Source organism: Rhodamnia argentea, chromosome 6 (assembly GCF_020921035.1).
Source record: "Rhodamnia argentea isolate NSW1041297 chromosome 6, ASM2092103v1, whole genome shotgun sequence".
Classification (NCBI taxonomy): Eukaryota; Viridiplantae; Streptophyta; class Magnoliopsida; order Myrtales; family Myrtaceae; genus Rhodamnia; species Rhodamnia argentea.
Window position 1 is genome coordinate 22948305 of NC_063155.1, and position 27519 is coordinate 22975823.

Here is a 27519-nt window from a genome sequence, read left to right on the forward strand (position 1 = left end):
TTTCTTGGAAATGGGAACCCAGCATAACCAAGTAGACAAGACACGTTCCCAGTAAAATAAACCACGAAACGGAAGGTGGATTGAAGTTGAAGATGAAGAACTTGATTCATTAGTGAGCTGAGCTCCCATTGATTTACACAGTAGAGATCTTTAAAAGCTAAACGACCTATGCAAACACAAAAAAGGCCAGAGCCCTAGCAGCAGAAGAGAGCAAAATTAACATCTAATCTTGATCTAATCACGATTCTTTCCAATACAAAACCCAGATCCGCCTTCCCTTTCACCCGGCTCAAGGAACCCTTAAGCCCTCTCTCCCCTGATCCTGCGGGCGAGCTGGATGTCCTTGGGCATGATGGTGACCCTCTTGGCGTGGATAGCGCACAGGTTCGTGTCCTCGAACAGCCCGACCAGGTAAGCCTCGGCGGCCTCCTGGAGGGCCGCGACGGCGCTGCTCTGGAACCTCAGGTCGGTCTTGAAGTCCTGGGCGATCTCCCTCACCAGCCTCTGGAATGGCAGCTTCCGGATCAGCAGCTCCGTGCTCTTCTGGTACTTCCTGATCTCCCTCAGTGCCACGGTCCCGGGCCTGAAGCGGTGGGGCTTCTTGACTCCGCCGGTGGCTGGAGCGGACTTCCGGGCGGCCTTGGTGGCGAGCTGCTTCCTCGGGGCCTTGCCTCCGGTGGACTTGCGGGCGGTCTGCTTCGTGCGTGCCATCGGGAAAACCGACAGAGAAATCGAAGGAAAGCGAGAGGAAAGCGTCGGTTCTTCTCGAGGAAGTGAGAGAAAGCTTTGATTTTGATGGAAGGCGTGGAGGGTTCGAACAGCATATATATATCCACAAAGAGAGGGGGACAAGAGACGCGGGAGGTTTAAAATTTCGGAGATGTCTCGGATGGTTTTGGGACGCCAATCGTGGCCGTTGGTGGCATTGATTAGGAACGGTTGGGATTTGCCACATCGACTTCACGCGGATCGCGATCTGTGCTCGAAGTTGTTGGCCAATGGGATTATTTGTGGGGGGGTTTTGTTGAGGTGGGAACGAAAGCTTATTCGAAATTCTTCATATTCTCCAAGGATGCGGACGTTCAATCCTTTCGCAGTTGACCCAAAAACTTTGGAAAACCTCTTAATCCTAACCCAAATTTTTTTAATTAAAAAAAGAAGCATGAACAGGCTGCTTAAATTGCTAAAACACAAGTCTAACGTGGTTAATACTAATCTCATTCGAATTCTTTTCTTCAAGGCAAATACAAATTCACTCAGCCTTTTTGAAATAGTCACTTACTTCAATCTCCTGCTTTGTACGATTTTGTGACTGGCATGCTTAAGCTTTATTTTTTTTTGCTGGGGGTATCTCGAATATTTCTGTAGTATACGACTATTGATGCACAATAGACCTGTATATTATTCGCAAATTTTTCGGACGGTTGCTTCAATATTTTTTCATCGATGAAGTTGATAACCGAGGGATTAGCAGATCATTAGTGAACAAATCCAGTCCGAAGGGTTGTTGCCAAGCACCCAGATAGGATAATTTGCTATCCTATCCAACCTTGTCTTCTTCATTTGCATTGAACTGCTTACTTTGACAGTAAATTCAAATCCAAACTACCAAACGCCCACCGGAGCAGATAGCGAAAGCGAACAGAGTGTCCTCATTTTCGTTTTCTTTTCTTTCCTTTGTTCATCTAGAAAATCCCCGGTTCCACAACCATCATTAATCATTTTAGAAACAGTGCAAATACAATCTGATATTCCATCGTCCAAAACAAAAAGAGGGAACCTCGGTTTTCATTTTCGGTATATCAGCACTTCTATCTCCGAAGCATAATCCTAAAAATTTTCAAACCAGCAAGGAAGAAGATGCAATATAAAGAAAAACAGTCAGGCAGCAGGGGACAGGAGAGAAACTGTGATTAACCACGATAACATTCTTTGTCCATCAGAGAAGATCTCTGTGGGGGGTGGGGGGAATAATGGAGTGGCAGTCAATGGACATTTTCCCTTTCCGATGCAATGGTGACTTAACTCGTTACAAGAACAGCAACCCATGATGGTCATCATCGCGCAAGCTTCGGCCAGTGTGCAAAATGCAGAGCATATCGTATCAGAAGAAACAGTTGATCACCTGTACAGCAGCGCGAGCTCATGTTTTCTATCCACGGAACAGGGGAGGATCCAAAGAGAAAAAGACAAGAAAAGGGAAAGGAAAGGAAATGGGGGTGATGAAAAAGGTCAAGTCTTTCTTAATCACTGCTCGCTATTTTCTAACCATCTGCGAGGGAAAAAAGGTGAAGTCTTGTTTGGGTTCGTTTTGGTTTTTAAGGGGAAACGGGTTTGCGACGATGGTGGAGTGGGTCGGGCCCAGTGGGGACCTGTCTTGCAGAGTCTTCGACGTCGACAAGCGACGATGGATAACCTCCGACGACCGGATCTCTTGCCATCTTCGTATTTCTGTTCCCTTCTATGATCTTCTCAAACACGTAGACGAAGTAGAGAGAAAGGAAAGAGACATCAAAATGGGAATGGGAATGCTGGGTAAAACTAAGTAACGTGTTAATATTTGTTGGTTCATGGTTACCTCGGAAGAATAAGGAGCAGTGTCTGCAGCGTTCTCTCCTGTCCTCCATGAAGTTCCATCTGCGACAAAGATGAATCGTCGTCAAAACACTAACTTTCACATGCCATCCAGAGGGAGAGAAATAGAGGTAGGAGGAGTTGATGGTGAACTTACGGGAAGCGGAAGGAGCGAACAGAAGGAGCAGCAGCAGCAGCACGAGAATGAGGATGGAGATGGAAAGCCTAGGGCTGACAGCGAGACATGTTCTTCGAACCACCATTGTCTGCATATGTTGTCGTGTGATCGATCGGGACTCTGCGGGAGGGAGAGAGAGCGAGAGGAGACAGAGAAAATGAAAGAGGAGAGGCGGCAAGTATGAAGGAGGAGGAGGAAGGAGGAGAGGGAGTAGAGACGAACGTTTTAAGAAAGTTTTCGTCGTGACGTGACGTGACAGCAAACTCTCGTACCCCTATTTCATTCCCTGTGGTACTACTACTGATCACCAGTGATCCGGGCGTTGCTCCTGTGACGACGACAGAGAGAGAGAGAGAGAGAGAAGCAGATGACACTTGGCAGTCGTAGAATACGCAGAGGAAAGAGAGAGAGGGGCAGAGGATCCGAATGGGCCCAACATAGTCAAGTTTCTAGAGGCCTTGGGTTGCCATGTGACATTTTCCTTTGCCAAAGACCCAGCTCTCTCTCTTGTCCATATTCACACTACAGGCGCATTCCTTCAACTAATTCACTATCATTGCAACAACAGATCTACCACCATTAACCAGGCAGGAAGAGCTGCACGAAAGGAGCTTGAAATTACCCCGTGGGAGGGTCTGCAAGCCGATGGCACAGCGTTCCCCTGGCGAAGATCACGCATGTGTCGGGCCGCATCAAATTGCAAATCCCTGGTTCTAGACCCACCCCTAGGAATAAAGACAAACTACCAGAAGCAATCCTAAGATATGCAAGTTGTGAAGACATGAGAACCCAAGAACCTCTTTAAGAGTGCAGCTTAAAGATAAATCCGAACTGACCAGGCGAAAAAAGATGCTCGCACTCGCTCTCTCCAAAAGCCATAATTGGGACCGCGAGTTTCCAATAAACCAAGAACAGATGCTGGAATATTTACAGCCATGATGCCTAATGTAAGCATGCATTCGGAGGATACCCCGGCTTCAGCACCTTTCTTCGTGCACATTTTAGGAAAAGAATAATCAGGAAAATTCATCCCTACTCCAACTTCCTAGCTAAAGATTCCAGATGGGAGCAAGGACAAATCTAACTCTCATAGATTGGAGCTCGTTTCTCTTCCCATCTACATCCTGCCCATGATGCGCTAGCAGGTGGGAGATTGCAAGTTCAACTTCTACGTTTTTCAACGCCATCGTGATCTCGAGCACAATTGATCCAAAAGAGAGCCACAGTTGACATTGAATCTAAAGTATCTACTGCTGGATAGATACCTTTAGCAGCTAATCCTCTTGATAATACGGTCATAGCATCTAAATGTGCAAATGTCGTGGCAGGAGCAGGGTCGGTTAAATCATCCACATTTTATTGTGTTCTCATCCTCCCTGTGCTCCTGAACACAACAGTTGCCTAATTACAAAGTTCGAAGAACCCCAAGGTTCGTTTCGAGTAATGGAAGCAACAAAAATGTGCATCTGATTCAGGTATTCACACCCAGGCAACATGAGGATGAACAAGCTAATCCTTAATCATTGGATATGTTATGTAGCGGGTCCATAATTTTGAGTCATCTGCATCAACTCCTCAATAGAGTCAGAACAAAAAAAAGGTTCACATTTTCCTTTTATTTAGGAGCAACTGATTTGAATTTCTGTTTTTGACTCACAACCTAACAATATACAAATTACAGAACCTGCGCTAACAATTACCAGAACCTCCAATGATTAGCAAGACATGGCCTCCCCAAATCAATAAATGATGCAGCTTTCTGCAGTTCCTGGAACACATCAGAAAGGATTAAAGGACATTAAACTTGTACAGATTAATAAGCAAAAGGTGGTGACACTAGAGAACACGGCAAAGGTCACATCACTTACAATCTAACGTCAATGGTATTGATATCCACAATCTATGCCGCAAAGTATTTGATAAGATCATCTTCAAACTCCAGATTGTGACAATCGTCCCATGAAACCATGTCCTCAAATGAAGGGAAAAGGCTGTTTTGTATGCCGAAATCCAATGGAAGTGGGGAGCCAAAGTTACAATCAAAAGGTCCATCTTTTTCAGTTGGAAACGCTTCCTTCCCCAGATGATGCAAGTCCATTGTAGAGATGTCATTTCCAAGTGCTGGGACATGAGTTCCAACGTCCTCTGGTCTAATCTGAGGTTGGACTGTTTCTATCTGAGTCTGCTGCCCACTGGGACCAGGCCCATATGATGGTGTTGTGCCATAGTAATTATAAGTGGCTGTTGCATGTGAAGCATTTTGCACCAAAGGATAAAGCAAGGGCTTTCCACCCACCAGCATGCTCTGCGTTGAAATTACATCTGTCGAAGGGAGGGAAGAGAAATGATTAAACTCAAGTGGTTGTAACTGTGATTGTCCCTCGAGATTGGGATCTTTCTCTGAGGTCCTCATATCCGTAATTGCAGCATTTTCCTGTTGCATGCCATGAACTTGATATCCAAGAGGCTGCACATCAGCGTGGCCGTGATTCATATCAGGAAAAGTGTCCCTCTGCTCATATGCCGGATGGTCATCAATGGGTGGAGGAAGTTGCTGATCAGCAGAACTTGATTTAGTACGCGGTCTTTTCCTTTTGCGCGTCTTCTCCCGACGCTCTTTATCTTGGTCACTTGTTTGAGAGTTATTCTGATGGCGACCAATCGCCACAGTATTCACCATAATATTTTTCTGCGTTTCTTTAGATGAGACACAACCACCACCACCATCGACGTCGTCGACATCATAGTCACTATCACTGCTCGCTGCCGGTCGCTTCTTCTCATTACGGGCGCTAGGTGGAGACTTTGTTATTCCCGATGTCCCATTATCACTACTAGGTTGCTCAATAAGAGACTCCTCTCGATTCAAAACGCCCAACCAAATGGCACTCTCTTTTGCTGTCATCTTGTCCTGCAAGCACTTGGACTGGCGCACATGCCTTCTTATCTTTGCAATATCAGGTGACATGTGCTTTATGACAGCAGTCAACACGCCGACTTTCCACATCTTCTTCAGGTCATGTGGTTTCTTATAAGGAGGACTCTGACCCTGCGGTAGCCCTAACTTTATCCACCAATCCTCACTACCAGTTGGCCACCAAGGTGGCGGAATTCCCTTCTCTAGAGGATACTTCCTCTGGGGGGGATCGCAATGCTGCATCAAGGAAGACAATAAAGAACCCAAAGTAGCATCTTGCAGATCCTGAAGGGTGTTCTGAGAACTACCCTTGCGACTAGAATCTGCCGCTCCCATGGCCAAACACTCTGCTTCATACTTGGCTATGGCCGCTGGCCCATTCTTATCAAACTTTACCTTTTCTTTCCACCAAGCCCTTATATTATCAGAAGCACCGCTCACTGCTTTACCCTTCTCTGGAATAATCCCATAGACGAAACCCTGTGCTTTACACACTTCCATCAGCTTCAGCATATACTTGAGAATCCCATCTTGAGCTCTAGACATTTTCTTCCTCCGAGCCTGATCGGATGATTGCTTGGATTTTTGCCTCTCTGCTGCTTGTTGTGCTGCAATCTTCTGTCTTTCCTTAATCCTTTTGAGTTTGATACGGTCCTTCCACATTCGTTTTGCGAGTTCCTCGGCTTCAATTTCTTCGTCACTAACATCCTTTTCGGCAATGTTATCACACCTTATATCATCGACTTCAATGTCTGAGCCTTCATCCATCGCATCAGCAGCAATCAGAAGATTCTCCATTCAAACTCGATCACCGCTGCGGCAGCTCGCACTAGAATAAGACTGAGAATCTCACTTCCACTGCGAGAGGCTCGCTTGTCGACATTTAACAGCCTGGATCCGGAACGATAATCAAGATTGAAACTCTATCCAGCCAAAACATACAAAAACCAAGTACGAAGAAAGGAAAACCTCACGACCCCCAAAAACTCCCTTCCATTCTTATAGATGACAGCCTCTAACCTCGACCATAAGCCAAAATATAATAGACAACTATTAACTTCTCAGTTCCCCTAGCAATTACTTTTATAAAATTTTCCAGGACACCACAAGCAACAATTCTCCCACACAAATCCAATCCTCCACATTTCTACGACGCCAAATACTCCACCGTGATCATGGACTAAAAGAAGCATCCTAATATAATAGCACGCACAATCCCAAATGCTAACAAAACCTCGCAGAGACAAGAACACGTATAAACCATTCAAACCCGCGATCAAAAGACAATTCGAAGCCCCTAACGGAACGGCGACAACGACACAAACACCCAGAACTGAAATTCCAATCCCGGCACAAATGAAAAACTGCGGAGAGAGAAAGTTTCGAACTTTTACCGGGTCTTAGCCAATCCGAATCACCCTGATACGAATCCGCGCCAAATCTGCAAAAAAAGAATCCCCCCCGCAAAGAGATTGATCGTTCTTTCGTTTGATTGAACCTGGAGAAGAAGTCGCGAGGGATAGAGATGAACCCGGGTAAAGGGAGATGAACCCACACCAAAAAACAAAGGGAAGGTTTTGGGAAGAGAGAGAAGAAAGAATAAAAGAAAATGTTGGAAATTCCACGCGAGAGCGCGAGAGAGAGAGAGAGAGAGAATTCAACGAGAGGTCGCCAAAGGTTTCACAAGTGGACAAGAAGAACTTCTCGAGGCTCAGCAGAGTCGCCAATTGCTGGGTTTTTATCTTCTACGTCGCATCCATACCTCGTATCATGATTCATGAGTACGTGGTTTTTTTTTTTTTGGTCGGAAGATTACGTCTTACGTGCTTTACTGTTTACGTATCTATCCGTTTACTTTTTTTGGGACAAAAATGTCTGTTTTTCATTTTTTTATATTTTACGCAAAATGAATAACCAAAAAATAAAACCAATAAAAAAAATTCCATCATCCACCTAATGAATTTATATGAGTTTTTTCAAATATAATTTTATAAATGATACGAGTGATTTTTTTTTTATAAAAAATTCAAGTTATTCATTTTTCACGAAAGTAACGTAGCCTGAATTTTTCTTAGATGTGTAACTAAAAGCATATAAATTTTTTATTATTGATTCGGAATATGAAAAAAAAGTAAAAAAAGATACATATTTACGTATTTTTCCAAAATAGATTTATGTAGACAAGTAATTGCCGGAATTAGATCTTTCCTTAAAACAATTTTCCAACTAGACTTCCCACAGCTAAACCATCCCTAAAATTTGTCTGGTCATCGCCTCTTCATCCTAGTTACTTTTATCTCTCTTTCTCTTAAAATTGTTAAATTGATTTATGGTATTTCGCACAATCTTTAACATTTTAAGAGTTAATCTACCCTAAATAATGAACATGCAAAAATAGGTTTACCACCCCATCAACACCTATGTCCTATCTTGTGGATTCGTTACTCCTCAAAATTAATCCCTCGTTGATTTTAAATTAGAAACATGGATAAAATTATTTTTTTTATTCATACATATATTGCCTATGTCGAATGAAATTACAAAACTCTCCATTTAATATGAATTTAAATTAAATTAAAATTCGAGAGTCAAAAAACAATTACGCATTTTTACTAAAAGAAAGACCTTTTTACAATTTGAAGTGAGGAAGTATCTCCTTATTACATTAATAGTTACAAATGGACTAGAATAAAAGTTCAATGATAAATTATTTCTTTGTACATTTATCTCTCGAAATTTTTGCCCACTCAATCTTCTCGTGACATGAGATATAATACAAGGTGTGTTCTAATGGCATCATTCCCACTATTTTTCGGTAATTTCTTATTTTTCACGAGACTCCTCTTGAAAGGTTAAGCAAATACTAAAAAGAAGCCCTAAGAAGATGCCCAAGCAATGAGTTATGCTCTCTTGCAGCAAGAGAAATAACAAGAGTCGTATTATAATAGCTTTATTTCGCTATTTTTTATTTGTTATTTTTCATGACGTTACTCTCGAAAAGCTGTGCGGAATAAGAAAAGGATCATATGCAAAACTATAACGTCGATAAAGTAAATTCACAACTGCATAAAGGTTATGCAAAATATTTAGAAAAGTGTATAAAGTTTTGGAGAGAGGCAAAAGTTACTAGAATAAAGAGGACGATGACAGTTCAACCTACGGGGTGATTTGACAATGAGAAGTATAGTTTGAGAGAGTTTTTGGAGAAATCTATTTCTAAAATCAACTTTTTAAGAGGATCTATTTTTGTTTTGTAAAAAAAAAAAACAAGAAGAAAAAGAACGGAAATAATGTTACAGAAAAGGAAACATTGTTGTCGACAGGTTGGCTTTCCTAAGTTTGCCTCTATATTATGGCTTTCCATTTCTTCAATTTACGTGATAGATAGAATGTCTCCTCTTTCAAGGTATAATCCCACTTCTTCGATTCGAGTGCAGACATCGATCGCTCGGGCTCCCACACGTGGAGTTTACTTTTGATGGTCATTCCGGTTTGTGTTTGGAAAAATGATACAAATGATTCATAAACCTTGATTCAATATGCGGTATAGTCGCTATACTTTTAATTTATTTAATATAGTCGTTGAACTTTGGTCTAATGCTCTGTTTGGTCTGTGAATTTTCAAAACTTTCTCATGCGGTTTAGGGATTGGGTTGAACATTTTACCAATAGTTCAAGGATCGGATTGAATAAATTAAAAGTCTAGAAATGACTTTGCATATTGGGCTAAAGTTTAGATAACGGAAAAATTATCAAAAAAGATCTAAATCTATTACAATTGTGCCAATTTAGTTCTAAACTCTTTTTTTTTTTTACCGATTCAGTCATAAATCTTTTGCAATTATACCAATTCAATAGATTCGACGAATTTTGGCCAGCCGTCATCGACGTGGACGCCGGCGGGCAAGCGACCTAATATTATAATATATATTTTTTATTTATATCATATTATTTTATTCTTTTTTTTTTTCCCCTTCCCTATTCTACCTCCAGCCGGTCGTCGAGGTTCGAGATCAATGAGGCTTGGCCAAGCCTCACCAGCCTTGTCCGGCCATGCCGAGCCTCGGTCTCACCTGGCAACAATGAGGCCGGTTGTCCTCCGGCCGGTCTCTGAGGTCCGGCGACCGTTGGAGGTTGAATAGGAAAGGGGAAGGGGAAGGGGAAGAAAAAAAAAGAAAAAAAAATTAATTATTTCATCGTCGGCCTGTCAAAATTATCTGGATGAACTGCATTGACATAATTGCAAAAGGTTTAAGACTAAATCGATCAAAAAAAGATTAGGACTGAATTAACATAATTATAATAGATTTATAATTTTTTTGGCGAGACATTATACATTGAACAAAATTTAAAGATTACTATGGCTTTCCATTTCTTCAATTTACGTGATAGATAGAATGTCTCCTCTTTCAAGGTATAATCCCACTTCTTCGATTCGAGTTCGGACATCGATCGCTCGGGCTCCCACACGTGGAGTTTACTTTTGATGGTCATTCCGGTTGGTGTTTGGAAAAATGACACAAATGATTTATGAATCTTGACCCAATATGCGGTATCGTCGCTAAACTTTTAATTTGTTTAATATAGTCCTTGAACTTTAGCCCAATGTTCTGTTTGGTCCGTGAATTTTCAAAACTTTTTTATGCGGTTTAGGGACTGGGTTGAACATTTTACCAATAGTTCAAGGATCGGATTGAACAAATTAAAAGTCTAGAAATGACTTTGCATATTGGGCTAAAGTTTAGATAATGAAAAAATTATAAAAAAGTTCTAAATCTATTATAATTGTGTCAATTCAATTCTAAACCCATTTTTTTTTTTTATCGATTTAGTCATAAATCTTTTGCAATTATACCAATTCAATAGATTCGACGAATTTTGGCTAGTCGCCATCGACGTGGATGCTGGCAGGCAAGCGACCTAATTTTATAATATTTTATTTTATTTTTTTGATTTATTTTATTTTATTTTATTCTTTTATTTTTTCCCCTTCCTTGTTCTACCTCTAGCCGGTCGTCGAGGTCCGGGACCGATGAGGCTTGGCCGAGCCTCGCTGACCTTGTCCGGCCATGCCGAGCCTCGGTCTCGCCTAGCAATGGCGAGGCCGGTCGTCCTCCGGCCGATTGCCGAGGTCCGGCGACCGTTGGAGGTTGAATAGGAAAGGGGAAGGGGAAGAAAAAAAAAAAGAAAAAGACAAAAGAAAAAATATTAATTATTTCATCGTCGGCCTGTCAAAATTTGCTGGATGGACTGCAATGACACAATTGCAAAAGGTTTAAGACTAAATCTATTAAAAAAAGATTTAGAACTGAATTGACATAATTATAATAAATTTAAATTTTTTTGGCGAGATATTATACATTGAACAAAATTTAAAGATTATTTGTGCTATTATCCCCTCATGTTTCCCTTTATAGCTTACTGTCACAGTACACTTCTGCTCTGAAGAGCCCACCACTCAAAACATGTACTGCCGTTTCCTCGCGCACGTTTCCTTGCGCCCGTTGACTAATTCCAGATCGATGGCTTATGCAAATGATTTGTCGGTAGCATCCAATTTGAACTCTCCCTCTCCTCCTCCTCTCCCTCTTGTACAAAAACGACATCGTGCGAGCTCATTTTCGCTCGCTTCTCGTTCCCGCTCCGTATGCGATCAGGCCATTTGATGTCGTATCGCAAACTTCGGTTTTTGATGAATCCCCAAGATGCGATTTTTGCGAGGGCGGGAAAAGTAATAATCTGGACGTGGTTTGAATTGTTCTTTATCCTCTCTTTTTTCCAGTCATCCCACAACCGTAGTACAGCAATATAGGATCCGATCCATTACAGAATTTGAACTACAGTTGACCAGTCCTTTCCCAGTAAGATCTTGAGTGCTATTAGTAGCTTCGTGCTAATGGCAAACTAGACTTTGCTAGAAGAAGGGTGTGTTGGGTCATCGAGTATTTTTGGACTACTGATTCTGCTGACAAATTCTTTCCGATGTTAGACACCGGCGTCAAATTGCAAAATAAGATCACACACGAATGACGAACCGGAATGACGACAACGAAAAAGGCGGACCTTCGCGAAACCGGCATATTTTCCTCCAGCCAGAGAAATTACACCATGCAACTTTTCCAAAAGGGGGAACAAAAGAAGAGAGAGAGGGGACGCTGTGGTTTAGAGTGATCTGGCTAAAGTTATTTCATGAGATGCAGATGCGCAGACAGATTTCTGCAATCGAGGGGGATGTACTAGTGGAATTGCATTGACCATACCAAATAAAGATAAAGCTTCATATAATTAACCAACTACAGCACAAGAAGAAGTTTCCAGCAATACTAGGACACGGGGACTTATGGACCCCGTGCAAACAGCTCATGCATCATGGAGGGGGAGCCGAAGAAATCGACTTCTCACAACATGCTGTCCGATCTCGCAGGCAACCTCCGGAAGAAATTGAGGGGGACCGAAGGCAACTTGTGCCGGAACCTGGGATGCCTCAACACATAGAATCCAGTAAGAAGCGCCACAACTTGGAAAGGGGTGACGTACAGTATGATTGCGGCAACGAAACAGAAGGTCACGAAAAGAGTAGTTGCTCTTGGGTCTCTCCAGCTCAGAAGAGAGTGAAACCTTTCGCCTTGAGTTGCCAAGTCGCCGACCACCGTTTGAACCCTTCCCGCTATGCTTCTGAGACGATCGTACCTCATCCTAACAATATCTGTTGCTTTGGAAGTGGGGAATGTATCGAACTCTTCGTCGAGCTCGTCGGGATGAACTGCATCCGCATGAGACAGCCGGATGTCCATGTGAGGAGGGTGTCTCGGCCGCCAACGGTAATTCCAAATCCCAATGATGAACAGGTAGAGAAAAATCGTGGGAAGTATCAATTCCGGGTAAAGCACCAAGATGATAAACAAAATGTGGATTAAGATGGAAGTGAGCGGGTTCTTCCAATGGCAGATCTGATCGAACCACTTGCCAACCACAATCAAACCCCTCAGGACACCCATGATTCTGAAGAAATTGGCCTTGCTCCTCCTCATGTTCCACATGTGTGAGTCTACATCGAGCATAAACTCAACCACCTCTCTTCTCAGTGGTGGCTCAGCTCGGCTCAGCCTCATTGACACAATCTGCATCGCCTGGTGTCTCAAGCTATCCAGCTGAATGACGGATAAAGGGTGAACATAGTGCATTTTTGGTAATAATGGATGCGAGTACATGTGCAACATATTTATTAATGAAGAACACGTGAACCTCACGGCCAATTGAACCTCGCCCATCTTCTTCACCCCTGAAGGATGCAGAACCAGAAGGGGGTAGGAGTGTGTGTAAATTCTATCAGCTTCGAGCGTGGACAGTCGAATCCTTACCTTACCAATTCTCGAATCTTTTCCACCTCCACCTTTATCTCCTCCCCCATGGATATGGCCATTATCGAAAACCCCTATGGTGATCACGGTGCATATATCGAAAACCTCCCAAGTGTATTGCTCATTCCACCTAGGACTAAAGCTGTCGACAATTGTTCGTGTCCTCACCCATTTCTGCCCGTATTTAGCTACACAATAAGCATCCGTACTCCCTCTTCCATCTCTCGACTTCACCGGGATGAGCCCCTGAGCACTTAGAACCCCTAGTTCAAAAATACCAATGCTGGACTTCCACAGCTGTTTTGCCGTCGGCCTAAGATCGCTGCTGTGGTGTGTCGATTCATCCAAAACATGATATCCACCATCCAAACATATCCTCAAATGGATCCTGCTCGCGAACTTAACCTCCTTCTTCTGTTCTCCCTCTCCTATGTGCTTCTCGAGATTATACCACCTTGTGTTAACAGGCTTATGGTCCAGCCTTCTCTGCACATTTTGCAGCCGGATCATGCACCTCCCAAGTACTTCATCTTTGTTTCCCGCCAGTCTATCTTCTACAGTAAGAATCAAGGGCTCCTCAAATGGTTCGGCAGCCACGAACATCAAATCTTCGTTCCACATTGGGTTTATAGACTTGCTTTGAGATATTCTAGTTCTTAAAGCCTGGTTTCCAATGATCGTCTTCACAAAAACTTCAGGATACCTACTTTTGTCACTAGGTACCAAGTCCTGAGCTTCTATGACATTGACCCTTACATACCAGAGCTTTGGGGACAAATAAACCTTAGACCGAATATGCGAAACTGCATGGCCGGTGACCGCTGCTGCATCTGAGTGCCAAGCTTCTGGAAATGCCTCATCAGCTTGTGTTCCCATCCAAATGGCAAGCATTATTTCTCCTTTCACCTTCTCCCCTTTTCGGTCTTCCAATCTATACCACTGAGGAGCCAATGGGCTATCAGGCGGAACACGTTTAGGAATTTCATTGATGTCGCAAATAAACCTTCCCATGAAATCATCAAGCACAACGTCCTTATCTTTCACCACCACCTCCAAGATCGATGCTTGAATCCTCTCTTTCGAGAAAGCAAACACCTGGTTCCACTCTGGGTTCGACTTCTTCTCGAAGTGGCGGGTGACACCCTTGTAGTTTCCGAGTTTTACCTCAACATAGGGGTCGCAACTACCAGTTACGTCCTTCCCTGGTAAATCCTTGGCTTTGACGACACGTACATAGAGGTACTGCATTTGCTCAACGAGGTCATAGGTGCAGGCGAGCTTGTCAGCAGGCGTGACTGCTCCAGCACCGATGTTTGGTGAAGTCTCTCTTAGAGCAAAATCTTGGGGTTGAGGGGGTTTCTGCATTTTTCTGATTTCTGGTAATGAAGCCCAAAGAGTTCGGTTATGAATTGGTTCAGCAAAAAAATATAACCAACAGCCGAGGATCTGAGCTCAAGATAAATAGAGTAGGTATCAGTATTTGGGCTGTAGTGTTGACAATGCTTCAAAGAGCTTTCGACAAGGCAACTAGACACTGTTCCGTCGGTATGGTCCTTTAAACGCCAGTTTAAGCGATTCCAGCTTCACGGTATGTGTAAAGCAAGATAGGCAAATCGGTTTTTTCAACGTCTCTTAAGGCAAAAGTAAGGACCCACAGATAGCATTACCAACCGGAGATTTGAATGATTGATCTAGAATCAGCTTAAAGAGACCAAAAAGAAGCCGAAGAAAGACGATGAGAAGCTTAAGGCTCACCGACGTAGAAAAAACAAAGCCGCTCTTCGTGATTGTCTCAGGCAAGAACAGTCAAAACCCTGCAAAAGGAAACAGAGGAACAATTAAAGTTATAGCTACCACCAGCCAAAGACACCATCCATCCACTCTCTTCTTCGCAGACCAGTTGGGAAGCTACAAGAAACATGGACACTAAAGTTTCAAACTTTATTTTCGAATGCTAAATGGGTAAGACGTAAACTAGCACCAGTTTCAGCTGCAACAAGAGTTTTGAAAGGCCCTGAAGACCCCGCAACGATGGACGTTTCAGAGTGGATGAATTTTATATCCAGCTTCACCATGGAACCGCAAATGGAGAAATTACTACGAACAGAAATTAACAGCTGCATTTCAGTTTACTTTTTTGTAAGACAAATGGAAAAACCCGAAAGGAAAGGGCTGGCGAAGAAATCCACGAAAAAGCCAACTAGAACAAGGAAGCAGAGCAGCCAAAGCAAGCTCAACGTGCAAGCCACATAACAGAACGGAGAAAAGAGATGCCGCATTTCGGAAAGAAACGACACCCTGCCCACATTTCAACAACTGCTCGAACTAACTCGTAAAGAGCCCACAAGAAAAGGCGAATGTTCAAGGGGCATGCGTTAAAGGGCGAGAGAGAGAGAGAGAGAGAGAGCGCTAACGTTTGGTGCAGAGGAAGGAGACGAGCTCTTGAGGATGTCAGAATGGCGGAAAAGATGGGAACTTTCTATCAATGGGAAATGGAGCAAACGGAAGAGGAACGGGGCCGAGACTCGAGAACGGATTTTAAATATTACCAGAGTGAAGGAAGTGAGTGTGAATCATCGTACGAGAAGGGAGGGGGAGAGAAACAGTCACCGAGTCATATTCTTCGTTTCTGCCCTTTTTTAATGTTTTCTTCTTTGGTGGCTCTTGGGGAAGGAAATGGGTAACCCGAGCCACACGTGCGGGCTTGCCGTGGTCGGTCTTTGGCACGTGCAGGACGGTGGGTTCTTGTTATGGAACTGGTCAAAAGGGCCAAAAAAGAAGAAGAAAAAGGCACCCCCATTTTCAAATTTCCAGCTCCTTGCTCTCGCTTCTCTCTCCTCCCCGATTCCTATGATTTGCTTTTCGTTACTCTTCGTTTGTTAGAAAGGGGATCGTGACTGGCTGTTGGGCAATTTATATTTTTAGGAAAAAGACTTAGTAGTTAGTGGAATATTATCTGTTTATTATATATATAAATATGTCGGATTAAATTTCTTTAGGCCCGTTTAGTTTTCTTGTCAATTGTCATCATCAATCAACGCTTGTAGAATCATCCCTCACCACGACAGGGAAACAGCTACAGCGGTTTTTAGGCCAACAACATCAAACTAGAAAGTCAAGAGAGACAAAACCCTAAGTTCAAGATGATTCAGTTCCAAAAACTATGCAGGATCTTTGCAGAGCACATGGTTGGACGACGCCATTTTAATGGCGGAGCTTTCCTTTTTTCGAATGGCGGAGCTCTTGAGCAGGTAGCATTGGTACACGATCTGATTTTATCCATCTGGCTTGATGAAATAGGAATAATAACCTGATTAACTGATTGCCCAGATAACTGCTTAAACACCATATCATCCGTCCATTCTATATTGTAGTAGAAGAAATCTAATGTGTTCCACTGTCATACTGATCTGTGGCATAGTTAATCCCTTTGTAAGGGCAACCGCGCTCACGTTTAGGAGGATGAGCAACAGTAGTACTTTTCGAGCGATCAAACCAGCCCGTGACAATAGGTTATGGGATGAGATCGACTGTAGATAATTGAACTCGTTGAGATCACACTCGAGTTTTCTTTATAGCTGCTGTCATTCTCGAGCCAATTAGACGACTTGGACAATCATTCGCCGCAGCTAAGACTCCATTTCAGCGCTCAAGGCCTGAACAGACAGAGACCGCCGGGCAACGGAGCTGACAAAGATGGCCAAAGGGCGCACTTTGTGCCCCCCACACCCTTTATTTCGATCTTCTTTTTCTCAACCGAAACAGATCACCATTTGGAGATCAATTGCTTTCTGGGCACAAGTGCTGAAAGCAACGTGTGACGTGGGTGGTGTTCATACAATCAAGGATTGGTGGGGTTTTGATGGGAACATGCAAATTGCGCTTCTGCTTTCGGACAAAATGGGCAGTTGACGAAGTAAATGGGGGAATTATAGGTGTTAGGTGTGTGGTTGTTCAGGAGCTCACCCTCTTTCTTCTCTACTTTCTCTCCAATCCATATACCTCGTCGACCAAATCCTTCAGGAAAGGCAAAACTTCTGTCGCGGCTGATTGCGAAGGCAAAGTTTGAAATCTCCGGCACCATCTCAGCAAATAAACCCACATCTGAAATCCCCAACCAAACACCAAGAAGAAAAGACAGGGCATTGATAAAACTGGCAAGAAACGAAAAGCATGATACCGAATGCAGAATGAGCTTCACAATGTAAGAGCAAACAGCTTCAAAGCCACTGGCACTCTTACGACACTTCACTGTCCTAATTCCCATGCCAAGACGAAATATCGAGAATATATTTCTCTTGCGGTTGAGCATAGCTGTTCCCATGGCGACAAGTCAACCTTCCCCGCAAAATGAATGAAGTACAGCACCGATTTATAAGAATATCGAACGCACTTGTGCCATTCAGAAGAGTAGACAAATTGCAGGCTAAAGGGGAAGATGAAGCAAGTAAATCGCAAAACAATGTAAGTTATGGCACCAATTAGTAACGAGGAAAATTACTTCCTATGGGTTTGCAGCAAAGACAGTTGCTGCCATTATAAAAAGCAAGAATGCCTTTTGATGATGGAAAATTTTGGTTAAGCTTTTTAGAAATGGGTAACTATTTCCTTTCCCATCAAAATTTCATATGTAACCAAATTTCAAACAATTACGAAGATACTACATGCGAATCTATGTGCCAATAGTAGCATATTGCGAAAGTTTCGGATCAAACAATGCTCAAAAGCATCCACCATAGAACTTAGATTAAGCAAAAAGTAAAATTCTATCTAGACACCTCTTGACGAGTCTATTATAACCTTATGCTTTACTTTAACTAATGGATTTGGTCTGCAGCTGGTATGGGGAAGGTTAGGAGAACCTGTGTCCTGTTAACAATGTTCGAAACTTTCCGCTGTTTTGTGATCAGATGTGTATGGAGCGAATTAATACAATCTGGGAATATCATCAGTGCAACCACTCGTGTACTTAATAACAGGAAATGCATCTAACATTTTACCTGACAATTGCATCCTGCATTTGGCGTATTACTTAAAAATTAGAAAGCAAAACTTCTTCATAAAAGTCAGATTAGATGTGGATAAACAGTGAAAACAAGAACCATACCTCGCTTGATTTCGAGATAACAAAGCATTTTCAAGCATTTATATAAAGTAGATGTTTAGGATAAACCCCATTCTTCACACTGGGTGAAGTAAAACATATATCAGAAGCATGTTCCAGAATCCAAAAGCTTATGCAGGGACCAGTCTTCAAAGGGTCCAGCATGTGCCATTAATAGTCCTCTCACTGTCCCAACAGCATTTTGCAAGTAGAACAATCATATGCGATCTTCTTTAGTTTTCACATAATTTAACAAAAAAAACAGCCAGTTTCTTCAAGTTACTTGATCAAACAATTGAACAGATATATATCCATGTGTCTCATTGCCCAGTTTTGTATTTTTCATATCAGTACCTTCACTGGAATATAAAGCCCAAATGATGAATAGCAATAGATATCTCTATAACGTACCCTATCTTCCTTTGACAAATAAGACAGCAGTCATTGGCGTTTTTAATCTACTCACCTTTTGGTGGGTTGCTCTAGCAATCTTTTCTTCAAATTCAAGCAGCAGACTGAATAACCATTACACCAGCAATAGATTTAACTTCTCTTTCTCCCTCTTTTTCCTCTATGGCTATATCTTTCATTGATTACATTATGGAAAAGCCAGAAAATCATTAATGGCAAAGAAAACAAAAAGGACTATGCCAATTGAACTAAAAGAAGAGGTCTGTCCGCCAAGCATCTCAAAACTATAGTGTAAGCTTGAAGAGCTGCCTGTTCAGAATGTAGATTAAGCGCCAACACAGTTTAAATATCTCGGCTTATACTGAGGGATAAAATAGCCATCATGGCTAAAATACTATAATCCTGTACACATCCCACAAATGGCAGGAACAATAGATTTATCGGGTCAGCCTGAAGCAGAAGATTGAATTACTGAAATCAATGAAGTCACTTTTGGTGTCTAAAGAATGTATATAGATGGCTTCTCTGGGCTCCTCACTAACTCCACTCTGTGTGGCAAACTCCAAAGCCATTTCATAATCCACCTGCATATATGGTAACTCTGGTTCATATATCTGCTGCTATTACAAGGGTCTCATATCAAAACTAAGAACAATCAAATGTAAGTTTCTCAGAAGGTCAATATTGGAGAATCTTTAATCATCAAGCCTTTTCCTTCATAGAAAGTATAGCCTTCTGGGGTACTCAGGCTAGACTGGCTAAGCTAGCTTAATAGAGTTGTGCTCAATCAACAGCTGGTTACTTTGGAACACCAAATTTCAATTCGAAAGAGGCCTGACCAGATTAAAGTAATCAATTGTTCCACATCTGTCTTCTTAGATACAGGGTATCATGGGTGTAAAAGCTTTCCTTAAATTTCAAATGTTGCCTTGCAAAATTTTCATATGCTAGATTAGTAGAGATGGTTGACAGAGAATTGCCACAAAAGAAGAGCTCTTATAACACACACACCTAGCAGGTTTGTCTCGTGAAACATCTATTTTGTATTTGCACATGAAGAAGGTAATAGAACATTTAAGCTCTATTTGTTTCACGAAAAATGAATGACCTGGAAAAATTTTCCCAAAAATGATTGCTTATATCGCTTATAAAAATAATTTTCGTCATCCATAAAAATATTTAGATATAAATTGTTGTTGATAATGAGAACATTTTTCATTGGCTAATTATTTTAAGCGATAGGAGCGATCATTTTTAGGAAATGTTTTCTAAATCATTCATCTTCCGTACAACAAACGGAGCCTTTAAAGCCCAAATTTATACGAGGCCTCAGGCCTCCACTAGTGGACCTGTTGGTATGACAGAAAAACACAAGCATTGATGCTGATCCTATCACCACCAAAATAACCAAATCCACATTCCACATCCATCAGCTTTCCTCTCAATTAGACCACTCCCACATTATCCCATCAACCTTAAAAGTACTTCACAAGCACATTGAATGAACTACCTGTTCAACATGTTGAGATAATTTTTCTGTGAGCGTATCTTTTGTAATTAACCGAGTTGATACTTTGCCCAGTAAAGTGGCATCCTCATCCTCGTAGCGTTTCTTCTTTAAAGCATGAGATTGTGCCATTTCTTTCAGAACATCATACACCGCTCCAGCAGCATTAGGTATGTACCTGCCAGATTATCTTACACTATTTGTGCTGGGCAGTGGATGATGGCAAAAAATTTAGAGTTCTGAATGGATAGTGCACTTACTTGCTTAAGTTTCTTTTTCTCTCTTGTTGCTCACGCGCCTGCATTTTCTTTACTATTTTACTTTTAAGCTGGATGCAGCATTGCTGAATGGCATACTGGAGGATTAAATTGTTAGACAATCTGTTCAGATTCCAAATAACAATTCCTGCAAGAACAAATCCCACTCACCTTAACAGCAGTAGCAATTTCCGTTATATCATCTCCAATATATTCCTTCCCTGTCCCCTTGAAGGGGATTTTTGTGCTGACAATGCTCACGAAGACTCCAATTTTATCTTGCATCTGGTTTATCTTGTAACTACTCCAGCTGTAAAAATTTTTTAATTAGAGTTTTCCTTGATGGACTCAAAAGGTTCAAACCCAGTATAAATCAATGTCACCCTATATATAAGACAGAGGAAAAGATTGGGATCTTGAACTTTATCTCACTTGATTCTCTTGAGAGCTGTTCTGGTCACTACATCAGCACCTTGTTCAAAAAGAAGTGGGATCCGATTTGCAAACCGGAATATGTTCAACCCCTAAATTAGTAGTCAGACAGAAGTGACGAAAGAGAATGAAGAATCATGCAGTAATTAACGTATCTTCAGGCAAAGTAAATAAGATTTAACAGCAACATCTTAGCAAGGGGAAAAGAAAAGGAGAAGACAACAGTTTTAGAGCAAAGTGATGACACAGGTAAATGACCATTGAATTGTCTTAGTTCGGGCAGAAGTAAAAATGCAAACTCAATAGACATGTCTGTTACCGGTACTCGAACCCCATACAAGGTAGCAAATGAGGCTGGGCTTTCATTTATAAAACCACCAAAAAAAGATGAAAAAAAAATGCAAAAATTTTTCACCCAAAAACAACATAAAGACAAGCGTCCATCTGAATCATCTGAGAATGTACTCTATGATCAATATAACATGGACTTTGCTATGTCAAGCAGCAGTTTACCTTTTTGAATGCCTCCAACAATCCTATGAGAATTAAACAAGCAATCAGAGGATAACCAAATTAATATGGAAACACTTACTTGTTTGACATCTTTTCCACCTAAACTGACACCAGCTTCTACAATAAAAGGGTGACCTTCAAAAACCTGGGCACTGTGTCATCAGCAGAGAAGTCAAACTGGTGAAACGTCCAAGCTGAACATTACACTACTACTAACTTACATTTGTATTTCTTCGATGCAATTTAATTTTTCCATTTCACATTCATCAGCATCAACAAAAAAATAGATACTGATCCAAAGAACTTCAGACTTAGCTAAAAAACAACCTCCCGGAATAAGTTGCTACCATGTCTGGATGCAGTTCCTTTATAATTCCGAGGCGAAGATTATACTCGCCTGCAGGACTAAGACACTGAAGATGGTTTGGGTCAGACAAAACATATCTACCATCATAATACGAATGCAGAGAAAGGTTCAGGAAAGTGTGAAGCTGTTATGCAAAAGCTCGCAGTGCCAAAAGAGTGAAAATCGAGAAGCAAGAGAGCAGTATAGGAAGTTATGTGGTTCTAGCCAAATTTTCATGGGCAAACAAGAAGCACAAGTTCACTAGTCAAATTTGGAATACATAGATACTGATCTATAGAAGTATTTTAAAGCAATTGACATCATCAAAAGCTTACATCGCCAATAGGATCTTCAAACTTCGCTTGCCGAAACAGTTGATGGATGCGGACAATTTGCTGATCTGTTAGAGACTTGATCAACATTTTGGGCTGGAATTCAGGGCCCATTTCGCCTGGAAGAAACAACTAGCTCAAATAAACACCCTGATACTATTAAGGCAGAAAGAAAGTCAGTTCCACGAAAAACATGAAGACTAGAGATACTTGCATTTAGAACAGCAGGGAATCATTAACAGACTGAAGTCAAAAAGGTGTTTCTTCCCATAAACTAATCATTAGCTTGCTTTCACTCTTACCGATCAAACGCTCGGCATGTGCTTTGCTGATATTTACAAATTCATGCTGAAGAAACTGCAGAATGTTCTGTTTTGAAGTTTCTGTAATAAGTCGTTTAATAAGGAGCAAATCAACAGATGATGGATGATGCTTTGTCTCCAATGGAACAGGGGGCATCACATCAGTTCTCCGGGCAAATTTTATAGTCATGCTTTTACTGTGGAAACGGAAGAAAGTCACAAGTCACATATCTAGATTAACAGTTAGTTGAGTGTGTGTACGTATGCATGTGCATGAGTGTGCTTGTTGAGTGTGTGCCACAGAGAAGAGAGAGAGAGAGAGAGAGAGAGAGAGAGAGAGAGAGAGAGAGTTACTCAGATGTATCCGATACAAATTTGAAAATGAATTGAGCATATGGGGTAATCACAGCCATTTGTCGCATATAATGCAAAATCTTTGACTGCAAAGTCAACAATAGTGTCATTTTACTCCTTTTGATCTGTAGACTTGTAAACTGATGATATAAGTATACTGAACAGGCACAACTAAGGATCGCCAAGAGAGAAGTAAACTGAATTTTGATACTGACACAGATCAACTAAATAAGAACATACGCGGTAGGTTGTCCAATTTCCCTCAATCACAACTTGAATTTCAGCCCCATGCCACTCTTCCTTTTTCTCCAGTTTTTCATGTATATGAATGTGAGGTATATTCCTGGGATGCGAAGAGACAACATTGCTCAGTACTTTTGAACAATCAGTTGAAATAATTTTTTGGACTCTGCTTATAGGCATATGCCGCCATGGATGATTGAAAAGGTGATTTGAAGAACCTAAAGAATTGTAACCACTCGAGATTTACAAAGGAGGCGTGTCATTTGATGATAAATCAAGTAGAAATACAAGGTGAATAGACCTTGCAATGCATCCATAAATCCCTTCTTGCATACATGTGTAAGCTATGTTCACCAAAAACCTTCAACTTGTGTCAAGACATATTTCATAACATGCTTTTCCAGTGAAACTCTCCAAACACAAGTCATACCGGTGAATATCAATATCCAGCCTGCAGAATGACACATAATTTTGGCCTCTCATTGATGAGGAGATATCTATAGGAAGTCCCGTACTCATTTTGGACCAAATCAGGGCCTGCAAGATCAACGTATATAACCTTGTCAATCAAATTCTGTAAACGTAATTTATATGCTAACACGAACGAAACATCCCATAACATTACTTTTGAGTTCCCTTCTTCATATTCTCTATTCATTTCTATACTACCCCGCAATGAAACAATATCTGCAATTTCATCATTTTAATTGGTGTTTATATAGATTAGGCATATTGGCATTCAGCATATGGAAAGTAGGCAGCAATCTTTATGCAGTCTTTGAGTTTAAACTAATGCTAATCTGTGCAAAAGATGGTCCCAAATTTTGAATTCTGAAATTACAGATATAAATAAAACAATTCATGTCAGATCAGCACACAACATAGCTAAATTACTAGGCAGATGAAGATTGGCTATGTCAGTTTTCAAATCCAATCTATTAATGAGATTAAAAAATTACCATCTTTGCACCAAGACCAAACTTTCCACGTGTCTGTCTCAAGCCATACTTTGTTCCAGACAGAACTGCATAAATAAGAACAACTTATAGAAAGTTCAAGGGAGTGTGTGAATCAAACCCAAAAGCAGACACAGACACAAACTGACAGACATACACAAGCGTCTTTCAAATGAGAATTAAGCCAGCAAAAGGTTTAAAACCTCGTCCAAACATATTTGGGATGTCATCATGTGGCATTCCTCTTCCGTTGTCCTACAAGAGAGATGGATAGGCAAGAAATGCCATTTCGGTAAATGTCACCTTCAGATAATACAAATCAAAAGTAACATGTGATGCAGATAAAAATCGTTTCGAGGTGACGAAGCTTTAGATGAGAATTATGTCAGACCTTGCATGTCACCCTGTAAAATGAAGCCTCTCCTCGACCCTTCATTGCTTTTGCTGGTGTAGGCTCCTTGACTTTCTTCCCAAGGGCAGCATTCTTTGCTTGAATTTCCTGATTTCTAGCTTCCTTAGCTAATCTTTTCTGAATGACATGAAGAAATTAAAAGACTCAACCAATAGGAAAGGAATGAAAATTAGTTGTTTAATGATTCAGACTTTGATCCTAAATGTTTATTCATGCCAATAAATCGAGTCAGGGAAGTCTTTAGGGAAATTAACCATCCAAATGGAAATTCACAGAAACAGCTGAAACTCAGATGTCAAAATCAGTACTAAGTTCAAGGTACGGTAATGATAGTTGAAGCAGATGCAATAGAAGCATACCCACCTCCCGAGCCTTGGCAGTCTCATAGTCATCATAAAGTTCCTCATCAACACGTTCTCGATCAACAAGACCGATCATAGTGTTAAACTTGACTTTCCCTATCTCTTCACTTAAACAACCAATAGTTCAGAAATGAACAGAGCATTGATATACAAACACCAGAAAAGGAACAAGTATCATGCACATGAGGTTGAAGAATGAGTGGATGATTGAGACTTATTGCATGTAGTTTTCCAATAAGCTAATACACTAGACGATAATACCAAATTACCCATCAATTAAGTAGTCACAGAAACTCAGCGCTTACATTGTTACCTCCACAACGGGAAGCTCAGAGATGGACTCTGCTGAATCAAGTGAATTCTCGACAAGCTCTCTCACAGTAGTGTAGAGGCATTTCCCAGGCTACAGATAAATTCTGCACTCATTATTGGGCGGGACTTTCTGCTGATAAATATATCGAACAGGTAGCAGACAAAAACTGAAACCAAAACCAGGAAACTAGACGAACAAAACTCACGTTATCAAAACCAGCGATGTTCTTATTCTCCGCGAAAAACTCCGCCGGAGATTCTGCAATCGACAAAAAAGTTCCTCAAGACACACCATCCACAAAAACCAACTCCTCGGCACACGGAACGTCCAAAAAAGCACAGACCACGCGCGTATAAGTAGATGCACAAATTCAAGCGAGGAAGAGAAGAAAGAAGAGAACGAACTCTGCTTGAGAACGCTGTCCTTGGCCTTCCTCGGGGTCTTCGATTTGCCCCTCTTCGGTTGGTCGGCAGGGCTTTCGCTGCTGCCACCCGCCTCCATCAAAACCGTGACCTTCTGAGCCGATCCGAAGGGGTGCAATTCTTCAATTGGTGCGAACAGAACTAGTGAACCACGAGGTTCTTTCGAGACCCGAGCGGGAGAGAACAGAGTGAAAACGGAGCGAGGGAGGTGTGCAGAGCTAAGCTAGGGCTAGTATCTACCAGTTGCTATGGGCAATGGCGGTTTCGCATTCCCTGTAACAAACAAGCAAGACTTGATCAAGGAGGAGGACGAAGATTATAATGAAGACGATGATGTCAAGTCACCACAAGAAGTGACGGCTTGAGCGAGCTCGGGGCTCTGGCGCTCCGCGGTGTTAACGGAAGAAGGAGCAGGTCAAGGTCGAGATGACATGCTCCCGCCATTTTCTTTCTCATGGGGTGTTATATTTTCTTGCGTTTTCCCGGAAAACGAAATTCAGCGCGCAAAACGGGCCGACCATAGACTGGGCCTCTTAGCATGGCGTGACGACTGAGCCCAACTGTTCAGTTGGGCCCACAAAGTGACGACTGAGCCCAACGAGCCATTTGGGCCCACGACGTGCGACTGAGCCACGATAAAGTTCCTTTTTTTTTTGTTGTCGAAACAGTTCATTTTACTACTGTAACAAGAAATCCAGCATCATGCGATAAACAAGTTTTTATTTCCTTTTATTCAATCGACTTGATCACAGTATTTCAGACAGCACTTTCAAGGAAATAGTCTTAGGAAACAATCAAATGAAGATGGGATTTGTCATCCGCTTATTCCTCTAATGCAAATGACGCAGGACCTGCAATAACAATCGAACGCGGGGCTTCAATGCTTGTTGAGAAAGCTCTTAAACCAAATCGATGAGTGCTTGGGATATCTCTTCAACCCGTTCTTGTAATCGACGTAGTTGATGCCGAAACGGACGGTGTAGCCCGAGCCCCACTCAAAGTTGTCCAACAACGACCACGCAAAGTAACCCTTCACGTTCACTCCCTCCCTACGCATATGTCGAACCCAACCTTTATTCGCATGTAATGTGAACTTGTGAAATTTGAGAAAGAATCTTGATTGAAAATCGCTTACTCGATTGCCTTCAGAAGGTATTGGAGATGGCGATAGTAGTAATCTATCCTCATGGGATCGGCCAATTGCTGCTCCAATGGTAACGTAGAGTTATTGAACTCGTCGATTCCTGCGCGGTTGATCAAGAGCCATCGAAAGAGAGATTGTTATTACATGAAAAATGACATTGGCGAGGATTCATTTGGTTTAGGATCTCAAATTCTAAGATGTTAGCTCACCATTATGCATGAAGTTGTAAAAACTTGGCTAGCTATCTTCTCTAAAAATCTTAAGCTATCAAAGACAGGTCATATTACATGCCTACGAGATCATATACTCCTTAACAAATCATATTTATTTGTGGCTTTCAAAACTATGTTATGACCTACCTAATTAAACCATGGATTGTACTTTTGTGATTGTGTAAGCAAATAAAGATTTTCTAGAGTTTGCGAGACTTTTTTCGATTTCCTTAACTAACTACTAATTGGACAAGTGTTAGTAAAAGCAGAAAAAATAATCAGTTACATATAAAAATTAAAAAATTCATATAGGAGTCGATATACTTAAAAGTTAGTAACAGAAATTTGCCAGCATGGGAAAAAAATTTCCATTTCTTTCGGGATGGAATTGTAGAATCGGACTTTAACATTTTCGGATTATTTAGTAAGCGAATTTTTGGGAGGAGTTAAACTATCTTTGTTAATTTTTCACGAACGAGCCATATTAAGAAAATCTTACGTACCGTTCTCAGTGATGTAGATGAGCGGGTTCTTGTACTTATTCTTCACATACAACAACAGACTTCGTATCCCACTTGGATACACCGATAACCAGCTCGAAGCAGCCTGCAAAAGTTAATCACGTTTTAATCAACGAGTGCAACGAAAAATGAAAGATTATAACTAGATCAAAGGAGGATAGATTGGACAAAAAGAGTGTATATATACCACTGGGCCAATTGGTATCCCGTCACGCTCCGCTACAAGAAGAGAGGAGAGGAGAAAAGGAGTCGTCGTTAGAATTGACTTAAAATCAAGAACGGGCTATCATCTTCCTCGCCCAATATCAACTACAGTGATTCGATTCCTCACTTGTGAGACTGGTGA

The 27519-nt window shown here is 41.5% G+C and overlaps 5 protein-coding genes and 1 long non-coding RNA gene across 11 annotated transcripts; 1 reads left to right on the forward strand and 5 right to left on the reverse strand.

The window, feature by feature from the left end:
* Positions 1–80: 80 nt before the first annotated feature.
* Positions 81–810, reverse strand: LOC115734141 (histone H3.2). The gene is made up of 2 exons (XM_048281477.1): positions 299–810; positions 81–223 (listed from the first exon to the last, which is right to left on the reverse strand). The coding sequence occupies exon 1, from the start codon at positions 709–711 to the stop codon at positions 301–303; it is 411 nt and encodes a 136-aa protein (XP_048137434.1). The 5' UTR covers positions 712–810; the 3' UTR covers positions 81–223; positions 299–300.
* Positions 811–1705: 895 nt separating this feature from the next.
* LOC115734142 lies at positions 1706–3070 on the reverse strand. Its single transcript, XM_030664740.2, has 3 exons — positions 2732–3070; positions 2579–2637; positions 1706–2468 (listed from the first exon to the last, which is right to left on the reverse strand). Exons 1-3 carry the CDS (start codon positions 2844–2846, stop codon positions 2319–2321), a joined length of 324 nt encoding a protein of 107 aa, XP_030520600.1. The 5' UTR covers positions 2847–3070; the 3' UTR covers positions 1706–2318.
* A 238-nt stretch (positions 3071–3308) lies between these two features.
* LOC125315674 lies at positions 3309–17260 on the forward strand. Its single transcript, XR_007198953.1, has 3 exons — positions 3309–3433; positions 15585–15592; positions 17249–17260. It is a non-coding gene; the product is annotated as an uncharacterized LOC125315674 (long non-coding RNA).
* Positions 4248–7364, reverse strand: LOC115734140 (ETHYLENE INSENSITIVE 3-like 3 protein). Of its 2 annotated transcripts, none has more exons than XM_030664737.2 (3): positions 7064–7364; positions 4621–6560; positions 4248–4520 (listed from the first exon to the last, which is right to left on the reverse strand). In XM_030664737.2, the coding sequence occupies exon 2, from the start codon at positions 6465–6467 to the stop codon at positions 4653–4655; it is 1815 nt and encodes a 604-aa protein (XP_030520597.1). In that variant the 5' UTR covers positions 6468–6560; positions 7064–7364; the 3' UTR covers positions 4248–4520; positions 4621–4652. The 2 variants fall into 2 exon arrangements, with proteins under 2 accessions (XP_030520597.1, XP_030520598.1); XM_030664738.2 differs by having other exon boundaries at positions 4621–6565; positions 7063–7364.
* LOC115734137 (FT-interacting protein 3) lies at positions 11831–15607 on the reverse strand. Of its 2 annotated transcripts, none has more exons than XM_030664732.2 (2): positions 15445–15607; positions 11831–14844 (listed from the first exon to the last, which is right to left on the reverse strand). In XM_030664732.2, exon 2 carries the CDS (start codon positions 14393–14395, stop codon positions 12068–12070), a length of 2328 nt encoding a protein of 775 aa, XP_030520592.2. In that variant the 5' UTR covers positions 14396–14844; positions 15445–15607; the 3' UTR covers positions 11831–12067. The 2 variants fall into 2 exon arrangements, with proteins under 2 accessions (XP_030520592.2, XP_030520593.2); XM_030664733.2 differs by lacking the exon at positions 15445–15607 and adding an exon at positions 15164–15424.
* On the reverse strand, positions 17222–25731 carry LOC115734138 (DNA topoisomerase 6 subunit B). 4 transcript variants are annotated; one of them, XM_048281474.1, is made up of 20 exons: positions 25218–25331; positions 25080–25132; positions 24875–24964; positions 24563–24668; positions 24179–24316; positions 23991–24042; positions 23791–23855; positions 23262–23368; positions 22829–22931; positions 22589–22674; positions 22235–22431; positions 21936–22051; positions 21582–21667; positions 21334–21406; positions 20742–20833; positions 20481–20619; positions 20313–20407; positions 20056–20230; positions 18987–19129; positions 17222–18320 (listed from the first exon to the last, which is right to left on the reverse strand). In XM_048281474.1, the coding sequence occupies exons 4-20, from the start codon at positions 24635–24637 to the stop codon at positions 18284–18286; spliced, it is 1779 nt and encodes a 592-aa protein (XP_048137431.1). In that variant the 5' UTR covers positions 24638–24668; positions 24875–24964; positions 25080–25132; positions 25218–25331; the 3' UTR covers positions 17222–18283. The 4 variants fall into 4 exon arrangements, with proteins under 4 accessions (XP_048137431.1, XP_048137432.1, XP_030520594.1 ...); XM_048281475.1 differs by having other exon boundaries at positions 17228–18320; positions 24867–24964; positions 25279–25499; XM_030664734.2 differs by lacking the exon at positions 17222–18320 and adding an exon at positions 18404–18727 and having other exon boundaries at positions 24867–24964; positions 25279–25731.
* Between the last annotated feature and the right edge of the window lie 1788 nt (positions 25732–27519).